Here is a 26,426-nt window from a genome sequence, read left to right on the forward strand (position 1 = left end):
AAAAATCGTGAAATGCTAAAAATAGCCACTTAATGAAGTGATGTATAAGTAATACTGATTATAATTACACTAGTGTTATTAAAAGTTACGGAGAGATAATCAAACCCTTGGGCCCACTGCAATCAGTTATGTAAGATGATTGATTTCAGTGGAAGCAGAACAAACATGGCTTGTCAACTAGAGGCTCTTCATAGAAATGCTCACAAGAAAGGCTATGGAGAGTCAGAATGGTCCTGAATTTTCTTTCTTTGTTTTTTTTTTTGTAGAGATAGGATCTTGATTAAAGGAGCCTAGGACATAATTCTGTTTTTTATGTTGACAGTTGAATAAACAGGCTTCACTGAATGTTGCAGAAGCAGGAGAAAAAAAATTACCATTTTTTTCTTTATAAATAATTATAAACTTTTCTTTATAAACCAGTGCATATTTTACTTAGGCTACATTATTGATGCTTTGTGTGCTTAGATTTTTCTATTGAAGTTTGCAGAGTGAACGTGAATTTGTATTAAGTAGGATATTTTTTTATTTCCTCTCCTTACCATCCCTGTGCAGCTCAAAACAAAAGGAAAGAAGAACGTAATAAAATGTCACCTGAAGTTGCCTTGAACAGAATTTCTCCTGCACTCTCGCCGTTCATTTCCAGCGTGGTCAGAAATGGAAAAGTAGGACTGGATGCTACTAATTGCTTACGGATTACAGACTTGAAATCTGGGTGAGTTCCTCATCCAAAAAGAATACTCAGCTCCTCACAGTTACGGTGTCTTTTCAGGACTGAATTTTACTAGGTTCATGTCTGTTAAAGCATTTTCAGTATATTTAAAGCTGACATAGTAACTACATTATTTTTTTGTCTTACTAATGTTTTGTAGCTTGGGAGACTTAATTTGTCATATTGTTGGCAAAAATAATTTTGTTAAAATACTTCCATTGCTGCCACTTGATAGTGCTGGCTTTCAGCAGTGAGATAGTTATAAACATTTTCCCTTGTGCGTATCAATTGCTTACTCAGTCTTTCTGTAAATGAAAAGCTTAAAAGATAAATGTCTGTGACCTTACCTGTAGTCATGAATATGCTAAATAACCAAAAAAATTAACTTTCTGTTTATTTGACTTCCCTCAAGATAAGTACATAAACTGGATGTAGGGCCAAGAATTTGAAATAGGCCAAGCTACTCCTTTTATTTTTCATTCCAGAAAGGTTTGTGATGGTTTTTAGATAGTAAAAAAGTTTGGGATCCACCTATACAAAGGAATGTTGGTGCATAACCTCTGTTACATGGGGGAATTGAAATACTTAGAGTTTACGTTAGGCATTCTGCAGAGAGTGGAGACTCTCAGGGTGGATGAAAACAGACTATTTAAGATGAGACCTGTTAGAAATTGCTTTATTCTTCTAAAGTTGAACATGTAACGTTGTCTCCACTTCAGATATACTGGAGTTTAGGGCCTGAAATTACTTTAGCTCAAGGTATCTAAATCACTGCTTTTGTACACAGGACTGTATTATGTATTGTTTCGAGTGAGAGTATAACCCGATAGATCTTGAGAACAGCCACACGTCACTGGTGTTTAAAATCTAGTTCTGCTGAAAACTTTGTTTAATATGCTGTTTTATTATGGTTTCATGGAGAGTTTGGGAGGTACTTTTCTTGTAGTTACAATGCTTTTTCAGGAATGAGGTGTGAATTCTAGGTGTTAATTTGAAAGGAACTGTTCTGTCCCTGTAAGGTGTTGTGAAAGTGCAGATGTACTTAGGAGGTCTAAGGAGCTATAGCTTTGTTATCAGTGTTGTCTGACTTTGCATTTAAGTTTGCAGATTACGTGAGACAGGGTGAGCAGTTCTGCATCTTGTTTTGTTTTGAACTAGTCTTGTAGGATGGCTGAGATGGGAGCTATCTTACATTTCTCCTATGGAATCTGAGAGAAAGGAAGACAAAAAAAAAAAAAAAAGGAGAAAAACCACAGCTGTAATCTGGTGGTGAAGGTATCACCTTGTCAGGAGGTAGATAAGGATATTGCTCTCTACTCTCCGAATTCTTATGCTGCTTGCCTTTAAAATAATAGCACTGCTTTCTAGCTGACTCTTTTCAGAGGTGTTTTTAATAAGTTTCTGAGGTTTTGGCCACTGATCTTATGACGCTCTTGAATTTACTTTGATAAATTATGAAAGTTTTCCAAAAAAACTAAAAACTGCCCCCAACTGAGCCTGTCACCCAGTGATTCAAATTGTACAGTAACTGTGTTGAACCGTGCATGCTTTTGCTTTTGTCAAGCTTTTTTCGAGAAAGAAATGACAATGCAGAGGAAATTGCATGTAGAGAAAAGTGTAGGTGATACCTGCAAGAAGAAACAGAAGTACAAGGACATAGAGGTTTGACGTAAACAGAAAGTAGTAACAATTGCTAGAGGTTCAGGACATTAACTGCAAAAGTACCTTCAGTTTCAATGGGGCTGAATTGGCCTGTAAACTTAAAAAGTGGAACAGGAAGGTAAGGAGGAGGTGAGGTATTAGATTAGATGTTTGAAGTTAAATAAAAACCAGTTCTTGATGAATACGGGCAGTTGTAAGGATTATCAGTTCAGAAACTTTGCTTTGGAATAGTGATTGTGTATTTGCTGACATGTGAAAGGGACTGTAAATGCATCTCTTTCATAGCCTAGCTTGAGTTTATTACAGAACCTTTGAATGGTTTATGCTTTAACTGGATTATATGGAAGATTTAAAAAAGTGCAATTATAATATATCTTTTAGATATTAAAATACTTGAGGTGATCACCTCAATAGCTATTAACTTTGAAAACTGAAGCATATGGAAGCTTCTGGGTTAAGGAGAGGAGCTGCATGACTGCTCTGCCGTCATGCTGACCACACTGTTACTCTGATAGAAAATTAGAGGTTATAGTAATTAGTCCATTTCCCTGATAAGCCAGTGCTTTACAATGTATGACAAAACAAAATGTATAAAGTGAAGATCCGTCCATTCTCATTTCATGGGTTTTAAAAACTGGAGCTATGGTTAATCGAGTTTAATGGTAACATGCTGAACACAGTTACATCTCCAAGGTTTTGTCCATTCAGAGCCTTGGTTTTGACATTCTCAACTGAAAAGTGGAAAGAATTTCCATTTTATTAGTGCAGGATAACATTGCAGCTTTATAGCCTGTCATGGCAGTTGATTTTGATTTGTAAATGAAAAATGTTAAGCCTTTAGTTATTTGAAAAGTCAATCCATATTTCAGGCAGTCTTAGTAAGGAACTTATTTTGCACTTACTTTAACTTACTGCTGAGAATGACTATTTAGTTTGGTTGTTTTATAAACTGTATGAAAGAGCTGATGTTGATTAAAAGCGTGAGGTATGATGATACATTAATTTAACTTTTCTTCCAAGTGTGGAGGGATCCAAAGAAAATACTGCTACCTATTGAATCACTGTCATATATATTGTTTCATTCAGTTAATCTCTAGTTGTCTGTTTGAAGTAACCACCAATCTTAACGAGACATTAAAATCTACTCATAACAAACTGAATTGAGGCTAAGGCATTTTTCTTAGCATTTGTACATGTAATCACAGGAAAGATGTTGAATGGGGCAAAGTGATAGGTAGATTTAGAAACACAGGACATTTTCATGTGTGAAGAGTGTTTAATTATTGCATAATGTAGAATCCAGTTATTGGAAGAGGCTGCTGCTTTTCCTATGATGTGCTACAGTAGTGAAAAATACATTTGTGGTGGACACTACCTTTGAAAACCTGCCCCTCTCTACAGCTGTTCATCAGGGCCCATGCCTGAGCCTCAGATTATGCTGCAAGCTTGTTCTTACTCAACAAATTCTTTTTAATTACTTTGTTTTGCACCATGCAAAATTTCAAAATGAATACAATAATTTAAAGTTGAGTATGTTGAGATTCTTTTTTTTTTTTTAAAGATATCCACTCAGAAATTTAAATTTCTCCCTTATTCTCTTAATCTATATTTGAGGGGATTGATAGTGGAATTTTTATGTAACTGGTTTGTGCTGAACCAAGTTAATGTTTTTCTCTTTTTACCTGTCTTATTTGCTATTGATTTCTGCCTCTTTGCTTAATACTGAGCTAGGTTTTCAATTGGTTACATTCCCAAAAGAAACCTATATGAAGAGTCATCAAAAGAATGTAGGAATAGATTTTAACACACACATTTACTGTCAAGTTGTAATAAAATATTTATAGCTTCATTGCCCCACTTACTAGTTAGCAGTGAGGATTTACTTTTTTGTGTCATCGAGTAGACTACAATATGCTTTGGAATTTACCTTTCTTTTGGGCATTTCCCTTTTTAAAGTAAATTTCATGTATTTAATGAAATAATGTTTCTTAACTATGAAATTCTACTACAACACTGTAGGGGTTATTTAAAGCTTTTGCTTGATCTTCTGATTAATTTAAATAGAAAGCTTCTACTTCAGTTACTCAAGGAAAGTTCACATTTTATCATTCACCTTGGTTTCTATATGTAGAATGTTTTTAATGTGCATTTTGTTTGTACTGAACTTTAAGAAGTCTAGAGTCTTCTGAACACAATTGCTATGAAAAAATTCTAAAAAGTAGGGTTCTGGGTAAAATGTGTACTTGAGAGGATATGGCAACTTCTTGGAAAGGCATGGTTTTACAAGTCTTTAATGCCTGTATTGGATAAGTCTGAAGCTGTTACTTTTGCAAAGAATAGGTAATTTCATTCCAGTCTCTGATAACAAGTATGTTTCTTCACAATCTTATTACTAGTAGCTTGTTGTCACTCAAGCAAAATTTAACAGTCTGAAGCTCTGATGGGGCAGTGTGTGAGTTGTAACTTTGGAGCATCGCTTGGAACTTCAAATAGTAGTTTTTTTGTGCTGTTTCAAAAAGACTGACTGCCTCCAAGGTTCCTTTCCAGCATTGTTTCTGAAGGTTGAAAAAGCAAAGGCAAAATTTATCTGATAAAGATCTAAGTGGGGACCATAAATTTGGTCATGTTTTTGTAGATATTCTCTGTGTAGTTTGGCATCATTTTGTGCACCAATTTGAAAAAAAGGTGCTTGATGTTCAGAAAAGAAGTGTATGTTTGTCAGGTTCAAGTGCTATGAGTGAGGAAAGGATTTTAAAAAGTAAAGGTAGCATTGGATAATTTCAGTAACCTGGGCTCTAGCTTAGAAGACTACATATGTTTTCCTAAGATTTGTTCAATTTAAATACTGAGCAGTATGTCTTTGGTATTTTTAGACTGGGACAGTGACTGACTTCTTGTCTGACCTTGAAAAAATAATGTAATGTCTACCAGATTTATCCTTTAATAAAAGTGGGAAGAAAATATTTGATACACAGGCCAGCTGTTTCTTTCCTAATTTGTTCAGGGAGAACTTCACATGATGTAGTACCAAATACCATATGGGCCAAATAGAGTTGGAAAGAAGAGCAGGGTATTTAAGTCTGTCTTGGCTATTTGTACCTTGGTAACTCATTGAACACTTCGACAGCCAGGGCTTATGTTAATATATTGGTGCAGGACTTTCTGCTGTTGTCTGTCTTACTTGTTTGCATTGGGCATTACTGCAGGAGGAAAAAAACTTAAGACCTTATTTTGTTATTTTTAAAGACAGATAAAAATACAGTATTTAGATACCTGGTCCAATTCCCCCACCCCAATCCCCCTTTCGAAACCTGTGAATCAATAGTTTTAGCACTTGCTTAATGTAAGCTGGACTGTTCTCTAGCGTACTGTGAGTCTTGGATGCATATTGCATTTCACCAGAAGCTGAGAACAACTGGCTATTATTTTTTTCTGCTGAGTAAAATAGATTCCTGAATAGATGGTCAGTAATTCCAGTTTACCTATGCAAATATACTTTATGTATGCCTGACTTTCTCACACACATATACATGGCATAATAATATATAACTACTGTACACTTAGAATCATAGAATCAACCAGGTTGAAAGAGACCTCCAAGATCATCCAGTCCAACCGATCACCCAGCCCTAAGACCATGGCACTGAGTGCCTCATCCAGTCTCCTCTTGAATGTCTCCAGTGATGGCGACTCCACCACCTCCCTGGGCAGCCCATTCCAATGGGCAATCACCCTCTCTGTGAAGAACTTCCTCCTAATATCCAGCCTATACCTCCCCTGGCACAACTTGAGACTGTGTCCTCCTGTTCTGCTGCTGGTTGCCTGGGAGAAGAGACCAACCCCCACCTGGCTACAGCCTCCCCTCAGGTAGTTGTAGACAGCAATGAGGTCACCCCTGAGCCTCCTCTTCACCAGGCTAAACAACCCCAGCTCCTTCAGCCTCTCCTCATAGCATTTGTGTTCCAGGCCCCTCACCAGCTTTGTTGCCCTTCTCTGGACACGTTCTAGTACCTCAACATCTCTCTTGAATTGAGGAGCCCAGAACTGGACATAGTACTCAGGGTGTGGCCTGACCAGAGCTGAGTACAGGGGAAGAGTAACCTCCCTTGGCCTGATGGCTGCACTATTCCTAATGCAGGCCAGGATGCCATTGGCCTTCCTGGCTGCCTGGGCACACTGCTGGCTCATGTTCAGCCTACTCTCGACCAGCACTCCCCAGGTCCCTTTCTGGCCGCTCTCCAGCCACTCTGTCCCCAGCCTGTAGCACTGCTTGGGGTTGTTGTAGCCAAAGTGTAGAACCCTGCACTTAGCCTTGTTAAATCTCATCCCATTGGCCTCTGCCCACCCATTGAGCCTGTCCAGGTCCCTCTGCAGGGCCCTCCTACCCTCCAACAGATCATCACCTGCTTCTAACTTGGTGTCATCTGCAAACTTACTGATGATGAACTCAATTCCTTCATCCAGATCATCAATAAAGATACTGAACAGGACAGGGCCCAGCACTGATCCCTGGGGGACACCACTAGTGACAGGCTGCCAACTGGATGTAGCACTGTTCACCACCACTCTCTGGACCTAGCCCTCCAGCCAGTTCTTGACCCATTTCAGAGTGAATCTGTCCAAACCATGAGCTGCCAGCTTTGCCAGGAGCTTCTTGTGGCGGACAGTGTCAAAAGCTTTGCTGAAGTCCAGGTAGACTACATCCACAGCCTTCCCTGCATTCACCAGATGGGTAACCTGATCATAAAAACAGATCAGGTTGGTCAGGCAGAAGTTGTTATGATGCTGAAGCACAAGATTATGTTTTTTTTTGTTTTAGCCTTTGTGTTGCAGTCTTTGAGTTTAGGGGCCTATTAAGGATAGCACAGTAGATGATCAGAGGATCAGTCTTGACAAACCAGTATGCACCACTGTTGAAGATGTGATTGTCATGTTTATACTATAGCCAACAGAAATAAACGGGAATACTTATTTAAACTACTTCTGTGAGTCAGTGATAATAAAGGAAGCAAACCATTGATTTCTGAAAACAGAATCTCTACACAATTTTCTAAGTAGACATTCTCTAACATTGTGGGAAATTAAAAGTTGTATAGGCTTTTTCTTGTATTGGTCACTATGTCATACTGTGTAAAGTATTTCGGAGGGAAGTTTCGTTGTCATCTCTGTTGGCAATTAGATGGATATCTGCAGATTGCTGCCCTTTTAGATGGGAACTCTTGAACTATCGATCATGGGGCTCTTTCTTCTGACCAATGGAGGAATGAATTTTTTTGACAGTTCAGGTAACAACTGAATTTGTGTAGGTTTAATATCTCAAATTCAGCTGGAAACAGAATAACCACACCAATGCAATATTGTGCCTGAACTATTTTAATCTTCTTGTTGAGATACTTAGCTTAGGCGTTTGCTTGGCACCCCACTGCACAGTGTAGACATACCTTGAAGGAACTATTAAACTGCAAGGGAGCATTTGAACACCTAGAGCTTGTTTGCTCTTGAAATGGATGTTTGTATTGAAGATACTGAATTCAGTCCTTGAAGTAAAGGTAAACCTTCAAAGTAGTCCATAGAAAAATAAAGGTTGATAAAAGGGAACTTAGTTTGCCTTTCCAGAGAGAAGGAAATTGATATGTCTGAAGCCAACCACTCTGCAGTATAGGCCACAGGTACTTTGTATATGTGGTATATGGCTGAAGGAACAAAATTAGTCCACTAGGACTGAGCTTTTTTATTATTGTAAGATAAAAGAATCACAGTGAAATTGAGTTAATTAAAGGAAATTGCAGAATTCCATTATGAAGAAAAGGCAAAAAAGGACAAATATAAAAACCTCTTAAAATGATATTTTCCTAAAAATACTCTCCAGATTGATATGCATCACTGAAATGATGTTTTTAAACCTAAAGTGTGACAGACTACCTGTTGATCTCTTTTGGGTGATAATTTCATCATCTGGTAGAAAAACTTGTTTGGATTATTCTTGTTCATAGTTAGGGCTACCAGTGACCTTTCAAAGTATCTCCTGCTTTACATTGCATCTTTCTCTCTATTCTATCTTTTCTTCCCCTAGAATGCTGGTTTCAATGTCATGAGTAAAGGTTAGTTTACAATTTATTGCGCACCTCAACCATAGTTCTTTTTTTTTCAATTGGATTTATGTTGTTTAAGACTTTCTGTAATTATTTTTTTTTTAATTAACACGCAGTTGACTGTCTTGTTTTTCAGGATGACATCAGTCTTAGTCATAAATCTTAACTTAAACCCTGTAAAAGTGATATGATTCAGGCCAACCACAAACCATTTACAGTGAAGATACTTGAATAATTTCTTTAGAGATTCTGTGTTATAGTATCTTCCACGTGACTTGTGACAGTTTTAAACTGCTGCAGACAGACAGCACTGAGTTTTATTAGATGCAGGAGGGAGGAGAACTGTGATTGAGGGTGTAGCTGAGGTGTTGGAAGTGGTGTGAAGACAGACTCAGCACTGGGCTCAGGTCTCGAAATTGTAGGAACTTTGGGTAAACTGGCTTCTCTTTGGGATCAAAAGGTGACTGCTCGTAAGTAGTCTTGTCACTGCAGAAGGTGCTGCTTGTTCTTCTGTGCCTATGAGGCTGCTATGGGATGAGCCATATTCAGCTCATACTGTAATGCTTGGAGAAAACAGTAAACTGGACTGTGAGGGCAAGAACAGGTATTTGATGGGGAGAAGAAGGTATATCAAGAAGAGGGTAAATAAAACTGCTTCCTTCAGTGAGATGTGACCTTGGGGAGAGTGATGAATGACTAATTTTATGCTTTGCGTTGTAGCCTTGAAAATAGTATTAGCACAGCTGAGGTGCCTGTGAACTGTGGGTATTAATGTAAAAATGAGAAGTTAAAGACAGAGGTGATGGGTTCTTGAGCTATACTTGCTGGGGAAAAAAGGTAACATGCAGCTATGTGGAGTTTGCATCCTACAGGTGTGGTTTCACAGCGTGATCTGTTGTGATTTTTTTTATATGACAAGGATTTTCCTGCCTTTTTAGTGTATTGCATATACTTTATGTTGTGATTAATCTAAAATAATGCTAGAAATATGACTACTGATACTTTTATTTCGATGTCATCTTCTCATAGGCTTTCTGCTGTGTCTCCAGTTCTGTGGTGTTTTAACTGAGTATACACAATTTGAAGTTACCCATTTGAATGTACATGCAACTGAAAAACTATGGAGTTAGGTTCAAAATGTGGTGATCCTTGCTCGGTCTGACTTTCATACCCAGAGAAGTGAATATGTGGTCATTGTATTAAAATAAATTTCATCTGGGAGGAAATCAAATAATTACAGCTCTTTGACCAGAAAGCTCCAAAAATGTGCAATTAAAAGAAAACTTTGAAAGAAAATGTGAAAAGACGTAGGATCACTGGGCCTCCCTGTTTATTTAGTTTGTTAAAGGGAGACAATATATAAATGCAGACTATGCTTTTAGTCATTATGGCTTTTTCCTGATAGTAATTAATTGCATTTTGTGATAAACTAAGCAGTCCTATGGTGTGAAAAAAATTATATAGAAAATAAGTTGGTAGTCTTTATGGCTACTACAGGTGGTATTGGGACTAATGCTGAACGACTTACTAAAACATGTTTATAATAGCTTAGCTTTTGTGATTTACTGTGTGAATACACTCTGTGTGAATATGCTGAAAAGATATGAAACTCCAGGTGGTAGATTGTAATTTTGTACTTGGCAAAGAATGGCTCTCTTTTAGAGTAACCTAAAAGCATTTTTTGGAAGCAAAATTTTTTTTGTTTGTTTTAACCAGAAACTGAATTCACATTAGTGAAGAGCAGAAGTAGAACATGAGAGATTAATAGCTTCTGCTTCACTGCAGAGGAATGCATAATCAGATAGTTGTGAAAATATTGAACAGGATTTAGAATCTGACTGGAAGGAATGGTGATAGATACATTCAAAGGATGCATCTTCCACTCTTTCATACTATTCTCTAAAACTTGCTTATGAGTTCCACGAATTTGAGGTACAGGTGATCTTACAGTATAGTGGAGTAGTGCCTTTTCTTTGCCTGAAGGTGTGACAGAAAGGTAGTTTATGATACTGTGAATTCACTAGTTTATTTACCAAAGCATAGTCTACTGGAGCGTGCGTTACAAGGGTTATTTCATTACCGTTTCCTTGTTTCTATTTGTGTTTCAACCACTCCTTCATTAAAATTTCAATTTTCTTTTTCTTATTTTATTCTTTTGGGGAATATGTGTGCCCAGTCTAGTTTGGAAAGGGAGTTAAAGGCAATTACCAGAGTGTAGGTCTTGCTTCTGAAAAATGATTCTGTGCTTTACAAACATAGAATAGTTTGAAAACTTTCCTTTGTCACATGTTAATTATTTTCTTGATGTCTGTGAGAATTATCTCCTTAAGACCCAATGATAGTGAGTTCCCAGCCTAGCCTTCCTAGACTAAATGAACAGGGAGTTTGTGATAGTAAAAAAAAACCAGCAAAAAAACCCAATCACAATTATGTGATTTGTACGTGCTTTCATTTAGTGTAGAAGTATCTATGTTTTGAAATCTCAGATGTGTTTACACTGCCTCCCTAAAAGAGGCTGGGCTGAATGTCTGCCTCCAGCAGAGGCAACATTATAGTGGGAGATTGCAGAACACCTGCCTCAAGATCAGGGCAGATGTGAAGATTCACAGTTCTAAAAGCAGGCCCAGAGCTCTCCCTACCTGCAGTATCTCATTTGGCAAACTCTCACTCAAGTAAATACACGTTTTCTGTTAACATATAGCTGCTGTATTTGTTCTAATAATGACGGTAGTCATTAAATGCATTTATATAATGTTTCTAGTGAAAGCAGATTGCTGGCAGCTGAATCAATTTTACATAGTTACCTGAATTTTTTTAAAAAAAAAAGCAAACCTGCCTATGGTGGGAAGCAAGGGGTTGTTTTCCTAAGGCATGTGTTTTTAAAAAAATTCTTTGAGTAACCATCACCTCCGGGCTTTAAGGATTAAGGTAGTAAACACTTTGGCTCTTGTTTCATGGCAACACCTTCAGCTAGTGCAGAACTTACTACGGATAAAGTCTTATCAGAACCCAAATACTTTAAACCTGCTTGTTTTGGGAATGCTTTGAAGTGATAGTTGTAGACAACAAGTTTGATAGGAAGATTGTGTTGAAATCTAGGACTATCACAGCCCTCATCATCATTGGTTCAATCCTGTAAAAATATAGAAGTGACTCTGAAGGAAAGAGAAGAGTGTTTTTTTAGCTTAAACAAAACAGAAGAAGAGTCAAATCAACATAATAGCCAATTACAAATACATTGGTATCAGAGAAAACCTTGATATTAAGCTGAACTAGAATTGCCTTTCAAGAGGCTTTTAGAATACTCTGGGAAAAATGATTAAGTTACACAAAAAATACCCTCTATTATGCCTGTCTTTATAAGATGATGCCTTATTCCAAGCAGCAAAACTCAACTGAACTTTTTTTTCCCCCTTTGCTCTTTTTTCTCTGTGATAATAGTTCCTGTCTTTCCTTTTGTGAATGATAAAGAATTCTAAGTCATTCTAAGCATCTGGTACTGACTGTGACTTTTTTTTTGAACAAGAGCTGGGTGACTTTTTTGTGTGTTTTATTTACTGTGAATGAAACCTTTTCCTAATAGGTTACAGACAATCACAACTGTAAGATACATCAAACACTCAACAAAGGCATGTTCTACTTGTCTCCTACTTGGAATATGTATTTCATAAGGATGTAATGTATCTCAGCTCCAGTTTAATCTGCTGTATTTGTTCAAGGAATTTAGCTAAATGAGGTTGCATTCAGCTGTGGTTTCTTGGATATTCGATTCTGTCTACAACATTCCAATGCAGATCTCAGCACAGCTCATTTGAATATGGCAGCATAATTTTAGGTGATACATTCAAGGATACTCTTTTGTCCCAAACACTTGGCAAGTTGATGATTCTTTGATATTTTAGTTGGAAAACCATCATGGGAGATCTTGTGGTACAGCATTAATCATCTTACGAAGACTTATTCATACCAATGGTTCAAGCTTCAGAGCATTAATTCTTCCTTCCATGGCTTTCCTATGTAAAATACTGACTGCTTAGATGAAGATATGCAAACCAGTGTGATACTTTTCCATGAAAGAAGAGGGAGATGGTAGATAATATGTCCATTCATCATGATATAGAATGAGCTTCTGGAATTAATTTTCAATACCAGGTATTACTGTTCTATCTCTTAATTCCCTGTGAAGATAGGACAACAAATAATCTTTGAAAGATCTTGTTACAAGTCATTCCTATTCAGTGTGATGTTTATGTGGACCATGTTTATTAAAAGGGTCTTACATTTTGGAGATGGTAGAGGCTGAGCTTCTGGGTTGGGCATGTTTGTAGTCATGAGAGGTTCTGTGTGTTAAGGAAATTCAAGCAGGGAAAGATGTCCATATCGAGGTCTTTACCTGTGATTTTCTGTTGAAACGAGTTCATATATACACATGTTCTGATTTGCCTTAAGAGTTTTTTCTTTTACTAGTTATACTAAAAAATAACTGTCTCCTTTCAGATGGACCTACATAAGATTTCTGCTTGGTTGCTCAGCCTGGTTGCTTAGTCTGATTAATTTGGAAAACAAACCAAAACCCAACTGTGAATACTGTTGCTTTCCATCACTTTTAGACCAGTGAAATTAAAAACATCTCTAGTGCAGTATAAGAATCTAGGGGGAATACTTTGTATTGCTTTTGGGGACATTTGCCATTCAAGCAGACTTTTATTTTATTGCTAAAGAATATTACACTTTCCCCAAGTACTTCCAAATGGCCCATTGTGCTGAAAGAAAAGGTTGTAGGGTATTTGCAATATCGGAAATATTTGCCTGTACAAAAGCTAATGACAATATTATTTTGATGGTATTTGAGAAATATGCTACAGTCTGACCTATGAGACTTTGCAAGAAACTTCCATTAAATATTCACTAATATTGCAGACATATTTTGGAACTTGCAAGGTAATTTTGTGTGTGTGTTGGGATTTTTTGTGTGCTTCCAAGAATTTGCCTTATGTATGATGTAAGCCTTAGAAATGACTTGAAAGTAGATAATAATACTCTTATACCTATAGCTGTTAAAACACCCTAATGATAGATGCTCTTGCTTTGCTGTTCTCGCCTATGAAAAAGAAAATGCATTTTTAAAAAGATTATGTTCTCTTGTTTGAGATGCACTAGAGCCCCAATCTTCTGGATTCTCAGACAGAACCAGTAAGGCTGGTGGCACTTACTGGTCTTGCTAAGCCCTGCCTAGATGTAATTCAAAAAAGTAGTATGGACTACAGATTTAATAATCTATAGTAATACAGACTATAGATTTAATAATCAAAACACTTTTCAGCTCTGGTACTCTCATCCACCATGCTGCATTCCCTGTCATATTCGCATCATCATCATGTTTAATAAACATTATATTTTTTCCATCATCAGTCTTTCAGTGAGCTGTAAAGTAGTATCCTACCAGAAGAAAATCCAGTCTTCTTCCTGGATGAAGCAATACGTGAACTAATAATTTTTTGAAACTTACTTTCCAGTTAGCTCTGCACATATCTGATAGTAGTTGTATATAAATTACGCTTTTATAGATTGTTTTCCATGTTGGTCTCACAAAACATTGCAAAAACCTTTTATAAATTGAAGATAGGACATGTGTTGCTTCCCTTTATGTGCAAGGACAGTTATCTAATTTCTCTAATGGTACTGAAAAAAAAAGTAGTATATTTTTGCTGAATCAGTGTAGGCTGTTAATTGTAACTGTGTTAGATTCTGTGTACTCTGTACATGCAAGCAGTTTGGTATCTTTGTGGAAACTTCATGTAAGTTAATTGATCTGTAGTTCTGTGGCAGGTTCTTACTGACAAAACTATGTGTGGTCACAAATTTGATTAAATGATAAATACAGCTCACAGAATAAAAATGATCTGAAGCTAATGCATGTGCTTACCTTAACTTTCAAGTGTACAGATAAAAGATAGTATAGAGACAGCATCTGAGAGAAATGACTCTCTGAAGCATTTTGTGTGTTTCAGTGAGAATTAACATTACCCCACTTGCCCTGATTCCTCTTTTGCAGTAAGAGCTGCAGGAGTTACTGTGTTGTATAGTTCTCTTAAGGTAGGAACAGAATTTTTATGCATTCTGTCCCACCTGTATAGCCTGGTAAATACATCTTCTGTTTCATTATATTGTCAATGGTTTGTATTACAGCTCTGCCAGTGATGTATGAGCTTAGCCCAGTTATTTTACATTTGTCTACCTTCTTTTCACTGTTTGTTTTGACTGAAGTTGGCCAGGCTTTAGCTTTAATCCTTAAGTCACTTGTAACAAGCCTAGATCTTGTGCTGGTGCTATAAACAATTCTCAGTGATACCAGGCTGGCACGAAGACCTCTGAGTTATCAGGACCCAGAGGTCCTGATAATAGATATGGAAAGTAATGAACTGCTAAGGGCTCCCAGTATTTTTGCTGCTGAGACTGAAGCCAATGGTGGTGGAATCTCCAGGAACCATTCCTGTCAGTGAGACAATTTGTGTTTCTCCATTTGCAACTGAGATATTTTGCTCTTTGTTTTGCAAAGATTTTGGTACATGACTTGAGATATGAAAACGTTGGTCATCTCTGGACTAGATACTAAACAGTTATTCAGTGATATTTTTGTGTGTATGAGTGTGTACGTAAAGTGCTCACGCATCACTGTGAGATCCAATTCTGATGTCATATTCCAGATAAACTGGAGGTATGAAGTAGTCACAGATTGTGAACCTATGTCCTCAATTGTCACAGCTTCAAATACCTCATTCTGAAACTTGCTCACCTGGAAGCCTACCGTGAGACTTTTCCACAAGGAAAAAAATTAAAAGGTTAAAATAGATAAAAATGACTGAACGTCAGTGTATTGACACTAAGATTTTACCCAGGTATCCAGATGGCAGGGATAGGGAGCATATAGCCATATTACTGTAACACAGGTACAGAGTTGTGACCTGCAAAATTGTATATGAAGTAGAGATTTGATGGCTTTGACTAGCTGACATTATTCCAATAACACTCTTAAACCAGGGCATTTCATGTGTGTATTTTCTGTGTTAATATGGGAAAGAAGATGGCACAAATCCTAGGTTTTTATGCTGTTGTGAAAACTGCTGATCAAAAGAGAGTAGACTTCCTGCATCTTTCTCACCTTTTCTTCTTTCCCAGAATAATAAGGATGAGTATTTCTGGTGTTCACAACGTCTTTATTGTGTCAGTTATTTGCACCCTATAGAATCATGTTAGCATCTACTATTATCTGTGACTACTTAGCACATTCTTCTCTTCTCTTCATTTTCAGGTGTACGTCCTTGACCCCTGGACCTAGCTGTGATCGTTTTAAGCTACATATCCCTTATGCTGGAGAAACACTCAAATGTAAGTTGAAAGCTATTGCTGTTACATCTTGGCTTTTCTTTTAGTGTTCTATATCAAGTTTCTGAGTATGTCTAACTAATTTTATGAATTTTGAGATATCACAGGATTGCCCTTAAATTTTCATCTCTGAAAACACACAACTGTAAGAATATCTAATTTTTAAGAGAGGTTTACAGCCTTCCTTGATATTACAAATGTGAAAATGAGGGCTAAAAACCAAAAGCCACAAACTACCCTCGCCCACCCCCAGTATTTCTAATGAAATGTTATAAGACAATCTTATAATCCTTTTTAGATTTAGTTATGATTTGTGTATGATTTGGTTGTGTTGTTTTTTTTTTTTTTTCCTAAGAATTCTTTTTTAAATTCCAGTAAAAGAAATCAGTTGTTTATTAGATATCTCCAAACAGTAACTGGTACAGTTGACCAGATAAGTGTGACTTCAGTTTTTCTAATTTACTATTGCAGTTTCAACTTCTGTACTCTTCTTCCCCGTTGTGTACAGAGGGGAGAATCTTCAGCACAAGTTTCTACTGCTATTGGATGAATGCTATTGGAGGATCTGTAGATAGCTGGATCATTTTCCCACTCTTCAGCTAGCCTGTTTTTTTTTCAAAGGTTTACAGTGAAATGGAATATGAAGTCCTAGCTATCAGTTATTTTAAGGAGGAAAAAAAGAAGGCAGGCAAACACAAAAAAATCACGTGGCTATGAATTTATTAAAAAAAAAAATCAGTAAGTAATGGCCATATTATGTGAAGCCAAGTAACCTAATCAGTAGCTTAAGAAAAATTATATATTAAAAAAAAAAGTTATATTGTATGGCAATCTCGATCTGTGGAGATCTGATGTGGCCTGGAATGTGTATTAGATTCTACTTGAGACTTGTTTGATGGCTACAATCAAGACAGTGAAAAGAAGTTTTATTGGATGACATGGCTCTAGAATGTGGTATTATTTTCTATGGAACTGTTGTCATTTGCTCATTTATTACCATACAGGGCTCCGTTATTACATTCTGAGAGATTTATGTCTTTAGCTTTTTTTTAAAATAGAGGCTAGAATTGTTCTTATTTGATTAAAAAAAAATGAGTAGATTAAAATGCCAGTATGCATGACTGTGATGATTGTAGTCCAATTAAAGTACCTAGAAATATGATTATGGACTGTGCATTAAACTTCAGTATTAAGAAATCAGTTTTTTTCCCTCCTCTTCCTCTTCTGTTACGTTTTGGATATTACATAAGCAATTAAAAAAACTTAGTGCTTTTCTCCACCTTCACAAAATACAAACCACATAATTTAACCATGCTATGTATTTTAACGGGATCAGCTGAAAGTGGATTAAATAAGTCTCTCTTTTCCAGAGGTACCTAGTAATAGCAGTGAATTCAAATAATAGTAATGTTTTGCATTTCAGCATTACGCATTTGAAAATGCTGTGAATTGTTCAGTCTCACATCATCTGGAATAGTGATGTCAGCAGATGCAAGAAAGGTTTAATAATTTTGTGTTTAGACCTGTAATGATGTCAGGGAAAGATGGCCATGGTGTGCAACCAGAAATTTCTAGATATTTTGTTGTAGGCTGTTGCTAGATATGTTATCTTCCAAGGGCACAATATTTCTGCAAAGGAAAATTGCAAAATCTGTCAGAATAAAAAGATCGGCTGAAAATGTTAAGATCTTCAGTGCACGTTCTTCACTACGTGGTGCCTGATACAAGCTTTGAAGTGTTTAGTTCCTTTGTGGTTTCTGTTACATCCTCTTTGCAACAGATCAGATCTTTGCATATCATCAATCATAACCGCTGCCACTGCACAAATATCGTAGTGTGAATCCCATTGCTGTGCTGCTTTAGAGAAGTATAACTACACAGTCACAGTCCTGCTTCCCAAAAGACCAGGAAGTTCACTGCTTTTTTGAAAAAGGCTTAAGTGTACTTGCAGGCAATGCAGTGTTTGATGAGCTGCATCAATAGTAGTGTAAAGTAATTATTTTGTTAGCTTTGATAAGATCAAACATCCTGTGAGTTGAGTGGCTTGTTAGTAATTGTAATACATTTTCTTGAAATCCAGTTAATTATTTAATTGTGTTTTCTTCATCGATTGTCACATTTGCCTTACTCTTTCTTGTGTTTTGAGCTGCTGGAATGTTAACTGAATGTTGCACTCAACTGCAGCCAGGAACCTTGGAAAACTTGGAGATACCCACAATTTTGTAATGGAGAAAATTTTATGTCAGTGTTAGAGATAAATTAGTTTGTCATACTATTTGTCTTCCATCACACTTCTGAATTTTTTTAATGGTGCTTCAGTGAGACATTTTTACCTTTTCTTCTATAAAGGAAACCATAAATTTTGTGTTTTCATGGCCAGAATGGTTGGAAAACTTTGCTAGGTAGTCAATTAAAAATCTGAGATAACTGTATTTTTTTTTAGTTCATCTATCACTCAGTGCTGCTATGTTAAACTTACTGCTTTTATGTTTGAGTTTTTCAAGCTATTAATAGGAATTTTAACTCCAATAAGACTGTCTGTAATGTCCTGTAAGAGGTGGAGTTTGTGTTCCAAGGACAAAACTGACTGTAAGAGGTATGCTGAGCTGATAACTGAACAGCCATATCTGCTGAATAGCTTTGTTATCCTTTCTGGGGGAAGTATTTGTATATTTTGAGGTTAAGTGTTTTGTAGCTCTTGCAGACATACTGGTCTTCCTTGCTAAAACATGAAGGCAGATGTAGTAGAAACTGTCAGGATAAGCAGAGTTATAAGCTGTAATAGTCTTTATTGAATAATATTAATAATGAAAATACACCATTAAGAATAATTCCATGGTCACTGGGTTTGGTTTTCTGTTTTCACTCAAGCTTTCACTGCTTCTTGCTGCTAACACAGCCTGACTTACTTTGTTTTGCCTGTGCTCTTTACATTTTCTTCACATTTTCAGGCACTGATGCCTCTCTCCCTCTCTGTCTTTGAGTGCTGTCATCTGGAATTTCACAGTGATTAAACAATGTGTTGCCCTTGTGATGCTACTGTTCTTTGTGGCCTCTTGAACTCTAGTATTTTCGTCTTCTATCTGATTTTTACTGCTTTTATGTGAGTGGATTACAGCTCAGGGTTCTACTACCACCACTTTGGTTTCCTTGATCCCAAAGAACATTTCTTTTCTGTTCTTTGAAATTTAGTTTTTCTTTTTTTGCTTCTGATTTTTGTTTCTTTAGTTTCCTACTCATTTTAGCTGTAGGCCTCAGGGAAATCACGGTTCTGCTGCCGAGCTAGTCTGAAGAATATTGCCCATAATATACTGTGCAGAATTTCATCTATCTTTATGCTTGTGATGGAACTCCTTCTGGAAGTTTGTACTGTCTTTCTGCTTTAAGGAAGTAATTAGAAAAAAAAAATCATAAATACGGAGTAGAGCATGACCTCCTTATTGCCCTTTTAAAAGCTACTTTGCAAATCTGTTTGCTAAGCACTTTGTTGTGTGAATAAACATCTGTAAAAATTATTTTACAAGTTATTGTAAGATTCAAGAATTGCATAACTAAGTTGCTGCAGTGTATGTGTCAGTCTTCTGTGCACCATTAGCATATTTTGCACAAGTTGTAGTTTAGTTGAGGCTCTTATGGGAAGGACTTTTTGGTCACTGTAATTCAGGTTATACTTAGGTGGTATCATTACCCATATGGTAAGTGTGTTTTTGCTGGGTCATGCAACTTACCAAAGATTTTTCTGGAGCATGTTTCTTGAAGTTTTGCTGAGTCTTGCTTTACATGGCAGGGGTAATGAATCTTGTTCCTTCAGTAACCTGTTCATTATCTACTTCACATGTCCTGTGGGAAATGTTCAGAGTCTAATCTTTTAATTTTTTTTTTCTTTGTAGAATACAAAGTTTACAACAATATTTTGCCCTTTTAAATAATCACTTTCCTCTCACTTCAGTTATTTGTGATTTTTCTTTCTTATTTATTTTTACACTTTTTATTATGCTCTAGTCTTCCCTTGAACAAGTAAATGAATGAAGTTTTTTCAGGTATAAGTCTTGAATAGTATATTTCTGCATCAGGAGAAGTGATTTTACAAGTAACTTTGTACACGTGTGGATTTACAGAGCCTTCAAATATTTTAGATTAGGCCTCCACATTGGTAATTCCATAGTGTCTTCCTATTTTACTCTTTCCTCCTTTCTTCTTCTGTTTGGGTTGTAGTTACTGGTGATGGTCTACAGTCTGTTTGCTTGAATGTATTTGTCCTTCACTTCTGCCTTTCTTTTTCTGATCTACTCAGTGTTTCTGGTTTTAATATGTTTGCCAAATGTTGCTTGTCTTTAATTTTTGTCAGTATCTTCTCTTTTATTACTTTTACTCAAGTTTGGCAAATTGACCAATTTACATCAGAGCCTAATTTCTCTCTGTATGCAGTCTTACATCTCTTTTTTTTTTCCCTGTACAGCAGCATTTGTCAGTTGAAAGAAAAACAAAGAAAACCAACAAACCACACCTGTAACCCTTTGCTCAAGAACCAAGTAACCATCCTCCTGATCCTTCTTACACCTTTTTTCTTTTATTGGAAAAGTTGGTTAAACAACTGCAACAAGCTCATAGAGACCTGGTTTATTGTAGTGTATTAGAGTACCTTGCCTGTGGTGGAGTACTTAGGATCTCTTCTGTAGTGTCACAGAATTAGAGAAGGGATTTTTTTTTTTTTAATGCAATCTAATACTTTTTTTTAAATTGTCTTTTTATTAAGAGAGCTCTTCAATATTGACTTTTTAACCTTTCCTTTTGTCATACCTTGATTTGAATTTGCCTCAGGAATATTTATGACTTACACTAAACAACTTGTAAGAAGTTGTAGCTACACTTGGTTTACTATAATTAGATGGTTACAGTCAGATGAGCAGAAGTTCGATGGTATTCTTGGATACCGTTTGAAGGTAGTTGTCCTCTTGCGTGGGCCAAAGTCCTGCTTCAACACATTGTTTTAGGTGGACCTGCTGAGGTTTAATTACCATTCTCTACTTAAGAGAAGAATAGCCTGGCAACAGCAATGCCACAGTAAAACCAGAATTATTCCTGGATCTTCTTCCAGTAGTAGTTCTTGTATTTACTGAAGTTGTACTCTCATTTCAGGCATTGTATCTTTCTTGCCAGCCAATTAATTAATAAGGTGCTCTATGGGTAGTGTATTACTGTATTTGACTTAAAGCCTGCAAGCAAAAAATCCTGAGGGTGGAGTCCAGTGACAATTCAGCAGGTCTGCAATGATTCCATTTAAATCCTTTCATGGTGCTGACTACACTGACTTAGTATTTTGTCTGCAAATCCTAGTGAATAACTGGTTCTTTTTGTACCTGTAAAATCATCCATTGCTAATTGCCTTAGGTAAGAATTTGTTTATAGAGGGAGCTGATCAGTTTGTTTTGTCTACAATTTGTGTGGCTACTAGAAGAGATGGGATAGTATTCTGAATACGTGAATAATACAATTTTTCTTATTATCTTTTTGATATTTAACAAGAGCAGTTTCTTTAATTTCCCAGACCTGTTTCTGCACATATGTTTGGTCACTTGCATCAACACTTTTCCCCATTATCTGTGCATTTCATCATCAAGTTGCATTTGTATTTTTTGTTTGTTTTTTAAAAGCCAAATGTGTTTGATCTCCTTTGCATGATGAATTCCATTCAGACTGGTCTTATTCCAGGCTGCAGCGAATACACATCTATTCTACATACTTAGTGCTGAATTAGAAATATTAGGGTCAGGAAAAGGTGAAGAATATAGATATCCTTTCAAAAGTAGAGTTTAGGAAGTTAACTGATGTTTTGCTTCCCAATTTTATTGCTTTTAGGTAATCAGAGATGCTAATGCTGTGGCATTGTCATTACATTTTCAGTACAACCACGTTTACAGTACAGTTAAGAGAAAAAAGAAGTTATCAGGAGAGCAACAACTGTATGTGGAATAGGCAGTGAAAAGCAGCTGTAAGGATTTAAGAGATTTCTGAGTTTGAGTTACACTATCTTGCTTGTAGTCAATCCTTACAGCTTTGTTAGACTTGCTTATGTATTTTGATAGATGAGAAGAGAGCACTCTGTGTGTGTGTGTGTGTGTGTGTTAAAAAAATCAATAGATCTGAGTATTAATATTTCTGTTTCTATTAATATTTTTGTCTGTTAGGAACATATTAACTTTTCCTTTTAAATCCAGTAAAGTAAAATATTTCAAAATTTAATGCTGTTTGCCTGAGGAGAGAAAAGGAAGAGAAAGTAGTATTTCTGGAAAATAAAAAGCAAAAGATGTATCATGCATTTTTTTCTTCTAAATTTATCTTTGACTCCATGGCTTTATTGAAGCAATTTTAAACTCTGTAGTAGTATTTAATTAGGAATCTAATTCCACTGCAGTAGTTATTGGCTAGTGTATCTACAGAAGTGAGATAACTGTGGTCTGAGCATGTGCCAAGATTTTTCTTGCGTTGTTCTTAATGCTGGTCATGGTCAGTAGCACTGTGGAACACCTCAGTTTCTCTTCTGTCAAGGCAATCAGGACAGAGTGTAAACATACAGGAAACTACACACTCAGCTGCTGCAGTTGCCAGGAAAAGGCTGTTTATTTCATTTAGGCAAGAACAGGAGAGAATTCAGGGCTGTATTGACTTTTTTGATTACTTTGCTTTGAAACTGGAATTGTTAATAATCCTCAAACACTTATGCAAAATAATTTTGCAGATGGCTTTGTTGGGTGAATTTTTTTTTTTAACCCCAGAATAATTATATTTGAAGAGTGTAAGCTGCAGGTAATATGCAATATTAAATGAAGTGGTTTTTAAAAAGAAATGAGTATTTCTACTAAACGAGGACAAACTGGTAGCCAGTAATTCAAAATATGTAACACTTAATATTTTGTAGGTTACTGCAGAACCAGTGTTGTTATTGTATGAAGTAAAACTAGAATGGCTGTTGCACTGGCTGTTGTGATTGTTTAAATACCTTTTATTTGAGTGTAAAGAAGTTTTTTATTTACGCATCATAGCCCTGTCAAGCAAACTGTTAACTGCAGTTTTAATTTCTCTGGTTTGTGGTATTTAACAGGAACAAAATTCAGATTTAGAACTGGTTCACTTAATGTTTAATCTGACTTGTAATGCTGTATTTTTGTCAAGTGTATATAAATTATGAAAATAGCTTACACTCACAGCTGGCGAATAGAGCAAACTCATACCTTGGTGCCTAAGGTTTCTAGAGTCAAAGGTGGTAATTTTTCTGTCCTAGTATGGTAAATTTAACAAAGCATAAGGGAAACTATATGGAGGGGGAGAGGATGGAGCAGAAAAGGTACAAAGTCCGGGGGTCACGTGGGTGAATGCCTACTACAGTTCAAAAAAAGTGGTGGTTTTGTTTGGGTTTTTTTGTTTGTTTGTGTGTGATTTTGGATTCTTGACAGAACTGAGACTTGCTAGGATAAAATCCAAGTGAGAGGATGCTTTTTTGCTTTTTAAATATGTTAAAAAAAATATTCTGAGTTCAGCTCTTCGCTAGTAAGATGTTATATTTAACTGACAGACTGAAATCCTCTATAGAGAATTTATAGAGAAACACAGTGGTTTTCTAATTGTTTACATTGAAGTGGAAGCACAGTTTTGTTATGAATTTTTTGGTCTTTATTGATTGTCACTTAGGTTGTGTGAGGTTTGATTGTAGCAGAATGACTTAGGGTTTTCGTTTGGTTGAAAAACCTGTGGTGCTGTCGGAAAGAGGGTTAATCATTCCTTAATGATATGTTTCAAATTTAGTTAGAAAATAAGGACAGCAGTACAATTTTTGGGGTTCCATGGGTTGTAAAATGTTCTGAGATTGGTCTCAGCACTAGTGTTGTGTCTTCTGAGAATAGTCTCAGCACTGTTCTGTGACTGTATGATTAACAGGCACTGAAATAACAGCTTTCTTTATAGCCTGGAGAACCCTTCAGCCATGTACTATATAGCCTTTTGGAAAATGCCTGTACTGGAGAGAAAACCAGTCTTGTGATGCACATTGGCTTTAATGCTAATATATTTAGTCTCAAAATGTATTTTACTAAAGAAAATTGGGACTTTGGATTTGAGGATTAAATTTTTTTCCTTCAGAGGAGCATTAGCTACCCAAGTCATAGGCTAAGAGTGACCATTGGCTTCTTGGTCATGAGCCCTCAACCTCTGCAATCTGATCTTTACAGCATCCTGCTTCCAGACAGAGCTAAGGTAACTATAGATGATTAACTATTGAAACTCTCATTGTTGAATGACTTCAGATGGACATAGCACTGAACCATCTATTGTAAGATTTGTTCAGTTAATGCTTTTCTCCAATTCTGCATTCATAATTCCTGAAAAAATATGTGGTTTAACTTTATCTGAACAGAATTGTTTATAAGGTTTGCCATACTGGTAACTTTATTGGTCTACTGGTCTACGTCATTGTGTAGATTTTAAATAAGTGTAGATTTTAAATAAAATATTTAAATATTTTAAATAAATAGATTTCACAGTAGCTGCTGAAATCTTGCTTGTAATACCTGCCACCTCACAAATGTGCTTTGTACAAAAGCTCAGCATTATTATTTTGTATCTTGATAAAGAGGAAAGAGTGATTGAGAGGTACAGAAGTAATGCTAGATAATTTTTTTTAATTATTTTTTTACTTGAACTGTGAGTGTGTTCCTTAACATCTCACATGCAGATGACTACATGTAAACACTCTGAAGTGTGTTTACTAGTGAAATAATACAACCTGGATTTCTGTGAACTGTCACATCAATAATTGTCTATCTTGTGACACTGGCAAGATGAAAACTCTGTGCCAAGCTATGATTAAGTTTTATATTTTTAGTTAATTTTAGTCTCTCCATTAAATGCATAATACTGCTTTTCTCTTGGCCAGAATTTGGATAATTGGAATGTTTCCTATTGAACTGCCTGTTTTTCCTTCTTAGAGTTGTGGGTGGCAAGGAGAAGAGGGAGTAAATGATACTAAGTTTTTAAAACTTCAGTATTTCAAAAATCCTGATCTTGGTAGCTTGCATTTGACTTTGACATAATATGCAAAACACAGCAATCTAAATGTAGTACTTTTTTCAAATATGATCCCTCTTCTAGCTAGCTGTTTTGAGACAACCCTCAATAGTGTTTGAATTGCCATTTGAGATATGAAGCAATAATATATTTTATGTTTCATTGCTTGCAGAGGAGGAAGAAGCTATGCCTCAGGAATTTGACTTCATCCCCCAAAACATCTGATGCTTATCTTTCATGTGAATGCTTAAAGAATTATATAGATATATACATGAAATGTGCTTAATGTAGCTATCACGTATACAGTTATTTATTTGTTCATGAGTATGTGTATAAAAGTGCAAACAATGTTTTCATTTATTAATTTTCAGGGGATATAATTTTCAATGCTCACTATCCTGACCTGCCACCAGATTTTATTTTTGGAGAGGATGCTGAATTTTTGCCAGATCCTTCTGCCTTGCATGTAAGTACTATACTGTTTGAGAACCTTACACCATGCAAAGAGACTTGACGTTTCCAGAATATCTTCAGCAGTAGGAATTTGCCGACAATGCAGAATAAAGAAAAAACACCGCAACTTGTATCTCACTTTTGGGTGAATACAAACACTTTGTCTTCTAATCTGATTTAAAGTTGAATCCATAAAAATCGTGGATTTAAAAAAATACTTTCATTGAGACGAGGACATTTACAATAACTACTCAGAGTATTTTAAAAAGGTGTCTTTCAGTATCTGACCATCTTAAAAGATCTGTTTCATCAAAAAAGGATTACTCCACTGTGTCTTTAAAATCTTTTTGTTCTGGAAAAAGTATAATAATGATCTGTGGTGATGTCGATTTTGGTTTTCCAATGAGGACAGATAAAACCAGTTTGTGTTTTGTTGAAACCACTGCGTCAAATTGAAAACCTGCTCATCTGTGGTAGTGTTACCATAAAGACAAAGAAATGCCCTTCAAAAAAAAGGAGGCAAGGTCGCAAATTACTTTCATGAGAAAATATTTTTACACGGTCTTATTAATATGGAAAACACCACAACCTGAAACAAAGTTGTTTGTTTTTTTTTAATTCACTATTCAAAATTAACCTCATCCATTAAAGCCTTGTTTGTAATGCTTTTAAAATAATTCTCCCTTTCAGAAGTTACTGAGAGCTGTATTAAGGTATTTTGAAAGCTGGAATGGTTTTTTTCTTTTACTCTCCCCCTCTCTTTGGGCTCTATTCTCCTGTCTTTGCAGACCTGCAGCCGGGTTTCTGCATCGACAGTATTGCTTGCCAAATAGTGCTTGAGCATGTTTTTTCCAATAAATACCCAGTGCCTGTGCTTATTTATGATGCAGACTTCTAGTGACTGCGTCAGCAAAGTATACCTTTGCCAGAGAGCTTTGCTGTAATTCTTGCTTGGTCACCCACACCATAGGTCATGATCTCTCTCTTTTTTTTCTTTTTTTTTTCTTTTCTTTTCTCTCTCCCCTTTTATTAGAAGATTATCCTCAAAAGCAATTGACACTTGA

At 36.2% G+C, this 26,426-nt stretch overlaps 1 protein-coding gene across 1 annotated transcript in view; it reads left to right on the forward strand.

Moving 5' to 3' along the window:
- The first annotated feature begins 560 nt into the window (after positions 1 to 560).
- Positions 561 to 26,426, forward strand: part of BABAM2 (BRISC and BRCA1 A complex member 2) — a 160,314-nt gene continuing 134,448 nt past the window's right edge. The window contains exons 1-3 of the mRNA XM_054394843.1: positions 561 to 712; positions 15,776 to 15,852; positions 25,281 to 25,375. Coding sequence (XP_054250818.1) covers positions 585 to 712; positions 15,776 to 15,852; positions 25,281 to 25,375 — 300 coding nt within the window. The 5' untranslated portion in view covers positions 561 to 584. The remainder of the gene's footprint in view (positions 713 to 15,775; positions 15,853 to 25,280; positions 25,376 to 26,426) is intronic.

The sequence above is a fragment of the Indicator indicator genome, chromosome 2 (assembly GCF_027791375.1).
Source record: "Indicator indicator isolate 239-I01 chromosome 2, UM_Iind_1.1, whole genome shotgun sequence".
Lineage (NCBI taxonomy): Eukaryota > Metazoa > Chordata > Aves > Piciformes > Indicatoridae > Indicator > Indicator indicator.